This window comes from Mixophyes fleayi, chromosome 7 (genome assembly GCF_038048845.1).
Source record: "Mixophyes fleayi isolate aMixFle1 chromosome 7, aMixFle1.hap1, whole genome shotgun sequence".
Classification (NCBI taxonomy): domain Eukaryota; kingdom Metazoa; phylum Chordata; class Amphibia; order Anura; family Limnodynastidae; genus Mixophyes; species Mixophyes fleayi.
In genome coordinates, this window is record NC_134408.1 from 146,745,652 (window position 1) to 146,756,945 (window position 11,294).

Below are 11,294 nucleotides of genomic sequence, written 5' to 3' on the forward strand. Positions count from 1 at the left end.
AGTAAAAGTATCAATTGGATTTCTAAACTATACAAACAGGGCTGGCAGGGCATACTGGAACTTGTAGTTCCACAACAGCGGAAGAGCCACAAGTTGCCAAACTCTGATCAAACCAACCACTATAAATTAAAGTACACATCATAAATCAGTAAGACGGGTAGATTTTTGCTGTGCCCTCAGTGTAAACATTTTAAGTTTGTTAGTACATAGAGGTGTGGTCAGGCACAGTGCCCTCCTCTCATACTGTTACTGTACATAGCACCTGAGTACCTGCCTGACAGACAGAGCACCTCAGCTGCAGCAAGGATACCTACAAGTCCTGTCTGAGTACCTGCTGAGACTGTCTGAGTACCTGCTCACACTGCAGATCCTGTCTGCTGAAGCCTCCTCACCTGTCTATATCCCTATTTTCTCTCCTGCTCCTGATCACCTGACTATTCCTATCCACCCCCCCCCATCAGTTTATACATCTGAGAGATTTGCTGACACCTCACCTGCGCTCAGGTCTTGCCAGTCTCCACACCTGGATAGAGGACACCTCTCCTCACAAGGTCCTCTAAACCTTCCTCTACCACCTGTTGGTCCTCAGATCTTTCCCCCCCCTGTGACCCCTCATGTCTTTCCAAATGTCTTCTGGTGCCCCCACCTGGCGGGGCAGCGCATCCAGCCAGACAGGAGATCTCAGGATGTCTGCGTCCAGGCTGCAGGCACTGCGCTCCGGGATGGACCTACCTGCGCTGCGCTCCGCTATGGAGAGCTCCCTCTCCCCTCTGCGCTCCGGGATAGACTCTCTGCTGCAGAATAACCACCAGGAGGTGATGCAGGAGCTGAATGAACGACTGGCTGGGTACCTGCAGCGGGTCCGGGGGCTGGAGGAGGAGAACCACAAACTGCAGGACGAGATTGATGAATTGTCAGCCAAAAAGAACCCAGTTACCCGGGACTGGGACTCTTACCAGGCGCCCCTGCAGCAGCTGCGCAAACAGGTGAGACCCTCAGTCTGATCTATGGGGGGTCCTATGGCTGGGTCCTTGTATATACTAAAGATAAAGGTTGTCAGGCCATGCTGGTACCTGTAGTTCAACAAGAGCTGGGTGGACACAGCTTGTACTGAGTGGTCCGCTAAGACCACCCAATTCAAGCAGGACTAATATTCTGACATCGGATGAAATGTTTAATTTACAAGGAAACATTAATTACAACTATTAGCTAATCTGCACTGAGTTCTAAATTAAGGCCACATAACATCATTTTGTATCATTCAGATTTGGTCAAACACTTATGATTCCCCAACCGAGTCTAAATCCCAGACTTACTGTACAGACCAGATTTTTTAACTCTTTAAAACCAGCAAAATATGCCATTTAAAACCAGATCTATATGAAATATACATAGTGCATTGGTTCATATGCCTGATGCACAGTGATAACTTCAGGGATGCAGTATGCAAACATCCAGACTGATTCCTATACAGCAGCACAGTGTGGCTTTTATAGGAAGCCTTTGATAAATGGATTTGGAACATCCAGGTGTTTGCAGAAGTATAAAGCTAAAATAAATGATATATTATCTAATTTGAATTTGCAGGCAGTAACAGATATATTATTTTTATACTTTAAGGGGGAAATTCAATTTACCAGGTTTAAAAAAAAAATACCTGTGTGGGTTTTGACCCGCTGGCGCGACTGTTTTTAGCTATCGCCGTGTAATAAATCGTGCAATTCAATTCTAAAACAGCTAAGCCAGCCCCTGCATGTTAATCATTGGTGCTTGCAAATTTTTTGGGGAGTGAAGAGGAGGGTTTAACACATTTATAATAAAAAAAAAGGCATTGGCATATATTTGTATTGCATTACACAACCTTTTTATTTTATAATATCTACATACAGTACTTATATTTACTATATTTTGTTATTTTACTGTTTTTACTATACAGTCATCTATGCCATGACGAAACACATTAGTACATACATATTAGTATATATAACATACATAAATATATTAATTAGTGATTAGTATGTGAATTATTTTTATGACTTTTTTTCATGCCTTTTGTAAAAGAAAATCACCTTTTTCATGTTATGCATTACTGAGAAACATAATTTTTTTTTTTTTACATTACTATATGAATTCAGATAGTTTTCTTATGTTTTTAATTTTTTGCACAGCCATGAGAGGTGCGCGATTTGACAGTTTACTGCGCCGTGTTAAAAAACAATTGAATAGCTTTTAACGCTTCTCCCTCCCTCCCTCCCTATACTTTCAACGGACCTTCTACTTGTCCACGATAGGACCGTTTGTGGGAAAAAAAAGGTGCGTTAAAAATTTAATTGAAAATCGGGTAAAGTTAACACCCTTTAAAATGAGTGAAAACCGCGTTAAAATGACTTAACGAGGTGTAAAAAAAAAAAAACAGCGGTCAATTGATTTCCCCCCTATGTGCATGTTAGTTTTTTTATAGTTTGTAAGTACTAGAAATGTTTGTTAACAGTTGTTTTGAGAGCGAAAGACACATTGACAATTATTTAATATATATATTATTTATAGATTTAAATTAAGCATAAAACAACTCTATAATACAGCATGTATGATCCTCTTTTTGTGTACAAAGGAAAGCAGCGAAAAACATTCATTCGAAAAGAAGTCCACAAAATTATATGATATATGAGCAAGCAATGAAAAAGCGCAGTGTCCGTTTCAGAGCTCAATCCACAATCAGCCAATCAGAAGCGCTGGTGACTGTTATCATCATCATCAGTGTATATTTACCCTGCCCTAGTGACGCAGCCACTGAATGGCATATATACGTCTCCGTTCACATCTGCCTTAGTTTGCATTACACGATGACGCCCTTACTGTACCTGATTTCCTTCCCTCACCTTTTCCTCCTATCCCAACATAAGGAGGCGCAAGTGTCAGATAGGAATCTAGGAGTACTTTTTTATCTGTGGGCACGCTCAGTACAAACTCGCAGATTTTACACTAAGCAAACGGGAGTATTGCCCAACTTTGTATGAGCCCCATACATAGGCAAACCGAGGGGGGGAGGGGGGTTCCTAGTGCCTGGAAACCCCCATCCAAGCCTGGGGCACTGTATAATTGAGGTGGCTGGACCCTGCTCCCGCTTCACACGACTCTGCTTGAAAAGGCAGAGCTGTGTGCATCTAACAGTAGTGCACGCAGCATTGCCCATGTATGTTATGGGGATAGGAAGAGTTGGAGAGCAGCCAAGCGCTGTCTAATATTATTGCTACACCCCCACGCATGCTGGTCAAGCCCACTAGCGGCGTGGTGTGGAAACTCCCCTCTACATTACCCCACAACAAATCATTTTACAGAATTCAATAATGATTTGTGTCCAGTGATTCAATCAGTTTCAGGGCTTAAGGGCATAAGGACAGGTTAGGAAACAAAAAAACAGTTTAATTGATTTTGCAACGTGCACAAATCCTGGTGCTCCCTAAACTTGAAGGGCCATGATAGCCGTCCTCTCTGCTTCACCCTAAAACTGGTCTCGCACCCTCGGTTATTTAGCTCCTTCTGTTTCCCCTATACACATCGTTTCTATTCTTCCCACTCCAGGAAAATAAACAGAGGACAGGACAAACCTTTTGGTTCTAAATTGCTACAATGTTTCCTGCACAGATCCCAGCACCCTCTGTGCACCCTGCCGGTTTCATTGTATTAGACACGCTGGATACGCATCGCAATACGCATTTTGTAATGCACCACTGCGTGTGGATCAGCTGTGCGCAACATTTTTTGGTGTGGGAGCCACAATGTGAACTTGTACTTTTTGGGGGTGGCTGCAATAATACGGAACCTTATTAATAATGTAAAATACATAGAATTTACTACAGCTTTGCAGTTTACCGTAGCTCTCAACCTTGTTAAAATGTCCCAGTGGGGATGGAGGTGTCTCCACCACCATGGAGCTGGGTGGAACAGCTACCGGGAGCACAGCTAGTCCACCCCCCTCACCTGTAGTGCATAATTGCTGCACAATAGATAACTGTCGTGAGGTGAGGACTGGATGGCTCCAAGGTTACATTAAAAACCCTTTTTGTCGGCAGTTTTAAATCGCTGCACATCACCGATGGTTCAGTGCTCCGAACTACGGCATTTTCTATAGGGTGGTTTGATGCTGGAATGTTAGACCACCAGTAAATCACAGTGCAGCGGATCTATTCTGATTGGCTGTCAGACTGGACTCACAGCCACGTTTAAATAGAAATATTTTTGTACTTTTATCCACAATTTTCATTATAGCGCCTTTGTTGCTGTGTTCTCCTTATAGATGGAAGATTTGAATATGGATAACGCAAAGCTTCTCCTGCAGATTGACAATGCCAGGCTGGCTGCGGACGACTTTAAAGTGAAGTAGGTACTCAGTAACCTGACACACTTCAGTCTACCCCACATATTTTTTTTTTCTTGTAAAGCAGAGTTGGAACCAAGATTAGTCTCCTGACATTTCAATTCTTGGAGCGAAAGTTCATATTTATAGAATATTATTTTGTTTGTCCCATCGTCTTTGATGGCTGTAAACCTCTTCCAGCACTGATGAGCTCTGATTGTAGGCTGGAGACAGAACAGGCCATCTGCGATGGGGTACAGAAGGACACGCAGGGGCTACGCAAGATGATAGATGACACCAACTTTCTACGGATGAAGCTGGAGTCCGAGGTAGAGACCCTGAGAGAAGAGTTGGTCCATCTGCAGAAGGATCACAATGAGGTGAGTGTGATAGTGGGTAAAGCACTCAAACGAAGGTGCAAATTGTGGACATTTACTTCTGTTACAGCTCCTGGTTTAACTTCAAGTGTTTGTTGTACAAGTAACAATGTAGACATTGATTATAACTTCACCTAACCTAATGAGGATCTCTTCATCCCAACTTCAATGGACCTACAGTGAGGAGACCCAGGAGTACTTGTACATTCAGAGACCCCACCACAATAGAGGTGACAAACTGTAGTTAAGATCCAGAAGATCATCTACAGTCAGTGATCCCACCGTACTAGAGTTGGTAAAGTTTAGTAAATGTGAAATTGAGCAGTAAAATGCGTGGGGTATCATACCTTCGACAGCTCCGTTTTTAAAGAGACAATTCAACTGCTAGATACACCTTTATGGATCAACTGCAGCTACTGTTTGATTCCTAAATAAAAATAGTATCCACCCGATGTGTCATTACATATTTTAGCGCTCCTCTGTGCTCCATGAAAAGAAGGAGCTATACTAGGACTACTGGATATAGCCACAGAAGCTGTGATATCAGACAGTTGGCACTTTCATGACCCCTCCACCCGTTATAAAACCCTCTGCTCCCGAACATCACAATTAGGGGGGTTTTCAGTTCCGCAAAAAATGAGTGGAATCTACAGATTCTACAGGAATCTAGCAGCCCAGCACTGAAAAGCAACGCTGCTCTTCCTGCCCCCCTGGGCTGTGGGGTCGGGGTAATTAGCAATATTGGCAACTTTACCGACCCATTATAATAACCAGAGGTTCATCATAAGACCTGGTTCCAATATACTAAATGAGTAAATAAATCACAATTTGTTTGTTATAAACTTTAATTGAATAAAACTGACTGTAACCACCACCCCCTCATTCACCACTTTATTATAAAATGATGTCATGAATGATATAACTTGGTCCAGGTTACTGCAGCAGTAAATGAGGTGGGAGGTTCGGGAGGCTCTTGTCCTGGGGGGAAGGGGTCATGCTGGAGGTCTGTGAACATCTTACAGGACCACCTATTGCAGAATATTTTTCAGAATCAGATGTAACAGGCTCATAGGAAATATTTTGTAAGTAAATGTCCTTAAGTAATTTGCATACATTGTTAGATACATTCTCACACTGCATCAAATGGTACCTGAATATGCAGACTGAGGAGTCACATCTTCTCTGGGGCTGGATACAGCGTATAGTCTGGGGGTTGGTGCAGCGTTCTTTATGTGGGGTGGGTGCAGCGTACAGCCTGCGGGTGGGTATAGGATACAATCTGGGGGTGGGTGCAGCGTACAGTCTGTATAGCAGCTCACACCGTCCCTCTGTATTACAGGAAGTGGCCGCGCTCCAGGCTCTCATAACCAACAACAACGTGAAGATAGAGGTGGACGCACCTAAGAAGCCGGACCTGAATGAGTCCATCGCTCAGGTCCGCAGCCAGTATGAAAAAATGGCCGAGCAGAACCGGGCGGAGGCTGAGAACGCTTACAAAGCCAAGGCAAGTGGGGCATGTGGGCGTTACCCCCATCCCACTTATTTCAAAGAGAAATGGCGCTGTCTAGTATTATAAATAAGTGACACAGACCTCGTACGTACTACTGGATACAGGCACTGCACTAATTCCTGCCTCCAGACAGCTGATAATTACAGGGACTGCGCTAGTTCCTGGCTCTGGACACCTGGTGATGACGGGCACTTTGGGCTAGCATTTTTTTTTCCAGTGTCCGTTCAGTGTGATTTAAATTAAACACATCCCCTTCCTCATTGTCTGCCAAAGGAGGTGTTTAATAACTTAAATGAACTCCAGCGCGTCCTTCGAACTTCCTACCTTGTGCTGTGATGTTACCAGCTGCTCTTCTTCCATCACTGGCAGCCAATCATAAGCAGTTTCCCCACACTGGCTGCTTCTGATTGGCTGGCAGTGTCTGGCATAAATATTGGGGGCGCTCAAAAAATTTGCTGCATCAACATTTTGCCAATGAGGGTTATTTTTATTAGGGTTACTTTGTAGAATGTATACATGACACAACAGGGTAACTTGTGTTTATAGCAGTGGCCTTATCCTTTTACCAGTTTCTTTTAAACTTAAACATTTATCTTCTAAAACTCCTGTAATGTAAAATGACAAAGCAGAGTAAATAATCAGTGTCACTTGCAGTTTGACTCCATGTCTCAGGAGGTGACCGTGAACACGAAGGCGCTGGAACAAGCCAAGAACGAGGTAGCCGACCTCCGCAGACAGCTGCAGGCGTTAGAGATGGAGCGTCAGACCCTTCAGAAGACGGTGAGCAGGGAACATTTCCCATATCGCGTTTAGGGGCATATTCAATTAGCTTTCCGGTCCGCGGGATCGCGCCGGAACAGCCGTGAAACTTAATCCACGTTACCGCAATAACGTGGATTTTCGTTCGCAGCCCATAGGGTTGCGTACGAAAATCCGCGTTAATGCGGTACCGTAATACCAGCAAGAACGCGCACTTTTTGCGCATTAACGCGAACCGGAAAGCTTATTGAATATGCCCCTTAGAGTGCAGCACTCGGGACATCTGTTCTCCATAAGACCTGCTTTCTGTTCCGTCAGCATTTAGTAGCGCAGAATTCAGTTCAGATGTGGCTTCAAAAATTAAATAATTGATGCCCGATTCACCTGGTCATTCAGGGCAAAGCCCGGAGAAGTAACGATACCAACTCCACATAGATAGAGCTCTGGTCGGGAACCAAACTCATGACATAAACGCTGTGAGGTAGCAATGCTGACCACTGTCCCACCATGCTGCCCAGATTACATCGCAATTTTATGTTATTAAAGGTGTGTTTCAGAGCCATAATCTTGTTATATAACACACAAAAGATCACTTACCTGTGTTCAATCCTCAGATCTGGTGGTCCCACAATGCCTCTAATTACCAAAAGAGGTGGCATTATGGTACCACTGGATCGGGGAAAGGCAGGTAATTGTTATTATACAAACCTAATTCCACACAAAACTATGACTTTAGTTTAAGTACCCCCCATAAAATATAGTTCTCAGTTCCTCATGGACAGCTCTGGTTTTTGACATAGAAAAAATGTAACTTGTCCGGGATTCCTGAGTGTTGTGTCTACGATACTGCAGAGCTAGAAATTACATTATAAAGTTAAGAACATACTGTGTAGATAAGATCCCATCGTATTCTGCCCCATGGACAGGTGGACTCGTTAGAACACGCCCTGAAGGATACCGAGAACCATTATGGATCCAATTTAATGGAAATCAACCGTCTGCTGGCCAGACTCCAGGAAGAGCTGGCGGCGTGTCGGTCTGAGATAGAGCGACAAGTACGAGACTACGAAGCTCTTCTGAACTTAAAGTCAAAGCTGGAGAATGAAATCCACGATTACCGCGTCCTACTGGAAGGCGTCGTAGACAAGTGAGAACCCCTTATTGTAATTTCCCAGAATGCACCTATACGAGATGTCTTTACAGTTGTACCAACGTTCTATGTATTGTCCCGTCCTTTCGCTTCTCCTTCATTCTAGTTTATGTACATCCTGGTGTTATACACAGGCTGCAGTTATAGGATGTTATATAGTTGCAATGTGAACCTTATGGCCTTATTAAACCTCATGTTTCCTAGCCATGATTTAAAGCTGAAGGCATCAAGTAGGTACTAGAAAAAAAAATGTGGCACTTCAGCTGTTGTGGAACTACAAGTACCAACCTGTCCTGCACTGTAAGAAAGGAAACGACATAGAAACGATGCAGATGTGTGAAGCGGCGCGGTGTTACAGACATGTCCGTTTATCTGCACTCTAAGTATCCGCTTTCATTTCACACTTTATCCATCTACTGCGCTCTGTGCAGAACAGTCTCCTTGTCACTCCCTCCTTCTACCGCTGCACCTTATCTACGAGATGCTCTCTTCTATGTAATACCTCAATCACCTTCTCCCCTCACCATTAAGTCCAACTTAAAGACAGACATCTTAAAACAACGCATTTAAATACTTGGGATCAGCGATACATGGAAACCGCAGTGGCCAAGCACAACCAATACTGCCCTTAATACTCCAACTTTTTACTCTGTATTTTCCTCAACCTACAATTAGAATGTAAGCTCTTTGGAACAGGAGCCTCTTCCTATTGCCCTATCGTTTTAACTTAAGTTGCTTCTCTGTAGTGTTCCTGTAGTCACTGGACCCCCTCAGCTGTGCAGATGCCCCAATTGTAAGGTCCCGTTTAGTCTCAGAAGCCAGCAGACAATTGACAGAGAGCAAAGAATTGAGTATATTAGAGTAAAATTATAACATACTTTAACGAACAATAAATGTACGTACATTTTAACACTCTGAATAAAATAGACAGCAGCATTATCCCTCTAAGTTTCATACTACTGTGAAATGCGTTGGGTTCATTTATAGAACAAGTATTTATTTAGTGAATTTGGACAGACAACAGAATTCCTGATAAGCCGATTTCATTTAATATGTATGTGCAGTTATTATTGTTCATTAAAGAATCTTATAAGGTGGCTACTCTACGCACTTCTTTGTTGGTTACCGCAACAGGGCCGATACCTGCCAAAACAGCAGCTGCGGACCCAACGCGTTTGAGGTCCAGTCATTGCAGGAACACTACAGGAAGCTACTTATAATTTTGCTGCTGGTCCTCAGATCATTCTTCACGCTTAGGACACTTCCCATCTTTTATTTATTGGCAGGTTTCAGCGATTGTAGTTTTATAATTCTGAGGTTTGTGCCAACTATCCCTGTATTTTATATTGTTTTGTAGACTGTTAATCAGCATTACATATTGTATTTATATTTAACTAGAGCCTATTGCCTCACTTTAATATAACATAACCCACACCCACCAGAAATTACGACAATACTTCCCTCTCTATAAACGGAGTCATTTTCACTAACAAAGTTCTGCTAATTATGTCTACTCACCGTATGTGGGGTTTATTGGAATCCGGTCATGCGATTAAACATTGCAACATACATACATGAAGCATCTTTCTATACATCAGCTCAAATGACACTTTCCAATATTGTGTGTTTCAGAGACGACACAGAGTCCGCCGGACCAGGGGGTAAGTGACCATTAGGTAAGCAGGAAAATTGGTGGGTACTTTTACTGTCTGTTTGCAGGGTTAAAACAATATTAAAAGAGAAATTATTCCCAAAAGTGGAACTTTGACAAACATTTATAAAGCATCTATCAGCAGAATTAGATTGGTTTCAAGTTTACACTAACAAAAAAAACCTGCAAATCCCAGCAGTAAGTCTTTATTCTTTGGTTCCAATAGGAATGTCCTTATTTTATCCAAAATACTGTTTTAGATCAAAGGGAGGATATCCAGCCGATGTGGAAACTATATGTTCAAACATGCTGGGACATGTAGTCCCACAATATCTGGCAATCCGCAAAGTTGTTTGAGCCAGTTGTAGAATATTCTTATCTTAGTGTAACTCATTTTTAATTGGCCTCTTTCTCTGTAAATTGACAGCATTGTCAGATTGTGTAATATTATCCAATAAAACATGTTGACGTGTTATTGATAAAACCCATTATTTTTACTCATTTAGTTACGCAGAGACAGATTTTAGACAATAAACCCCATTGCTCTGCAGGACCAGAATAAATGCTTTATACGCCCGTGGAGCGGGTGATGTTACCAGGCAGCCCTTGTAGTTTAATTATAATTAATAAATTATTGTACAGAAAAAAAATAAATAAATCTGTCTTTGTTTATATGATCTGTAACCTAATCCGGTATAATTACCGTGAGACGATAGCGGCCTGTATAACATGACCCGGTTATTTAACCGCCTGAAGTGCTGGGTACATAATATAAGACTGCATAAAACAACTCAAGAAATAAATTAACAGCGCTGGTAACTAATAACCAATAATGGATGAGTTCATGAAAAGGTAAAATCTATAACATTTATTAGAAAAAATATAATACAAACAAATAATAAAAAAAATGAATAAAAATTCAATGAAATATTCATTTTATTATTTGTTTATAGTGTTTTTTCTAATAAATGTTATAGATTTTACATTTTCATGAACTCATCCATTATTGGTTATTAGTTACCAGCGCTGTTCATTTTTCATCTTGGTCCGATTTCTTAAAGAACCTGCAGACTCTTTTTTACATCGGCAGGTTAGTATTATCCAGTACCGTGTTCTTAATTTATTTTCCTGAAACCATTTATCAGCGCCAGGACTTTTTGCACAAAACAACTACTCGGCCTGACCAGAGATGTAGATGACTATTCAGTAACAGAATTATGAATCTCTTCAGTACATGTGCACAGCAAATATTAGTCATTAAGACATTTTGTTCTGTCCTACAGCACAGAAGACCATTCAGAAGGTGACTGTGACCCAGCAGGAAATCGTCGATGGAAAAGTAATATCGGCTTCCTCCAAAGAAGTCATTAAATAAAACAAACATGGCGGGAGACTATGGTATTACTTCTGTACACCAGATTTATAAATAAAAGCTAGTAGAATCACTTTACGCAAATCATTTTTTGCGCACGCGCTATGATGTAACACAA

General features: G+C 41.9%; 1 protein-coding gene across 2 annotated transcripts; it reads left to right on the top strand.

The window, feature by feature from the left end:
- Positions 1 to 289: 289 nt before the first annotated feature.
- On the top strand, positions 290 to 11,249 carry LOC142098326 (keratin, type I cytoskeletal 18-like). Of its 2 annotated transcripts, none has more exons than XM_075181078.1 (8): positions 290 to 986; positions 4,298 to 4,380; positions 4,581 to 4,737; positions 6,074 to 6,238; positions 6,899 to 7,024; positions 7,930 to 8,150; positions 9,786 to 9,829; positions 11,088 to 11,249. In XM_075181078.1, exons 1-7 carry the CDS (start codon positions 615 to 617, stop codon positions 9,820 to 9,822), a joined length of 1,161 nt encoding a protein of 386 aa, XP_075037179.1. In that variant the 5' UTR covers positions 290 to 614; the 3' UTR covers positions 9,823 to 9,829; positions 11,088 to 11,249. The 2 variants fall into 2 exon arrangements, with proteins under 2 accessions (XP_075037179.1, XP_075037178.1); XM_075181077.1 differs by having other exon boundaries at positions 9,786 to 9,814.
- Positions 11,250 to 11,294: the final 45 nt, after the last annotated feature.

Bases quoted from the DNA above. Each gene is read 5' to 3' on its own strand.
- LOC142098326 (XM_075181077.1), top strand. From the start codon at position 615: ATGTCTTTCCAAATGTCTTCTGGTGCCCCCACCTGGCGGGGCAGCGCA. The intron at 987-4,297 runs GTGAGACCCTCA...TTCTCCTTATAG, and splicing joins TGCAGCAGCTGCGCAAACAG to ATGGAAGATTTGAATATGGA. The intron at 8,151-9,785 runs GTGAGAACCCCT...TGTGTGTTTCAG, and splicing joins CTGGAAGGCGTCGTAGACAA to AGACGACACAGAGTCCGCCG.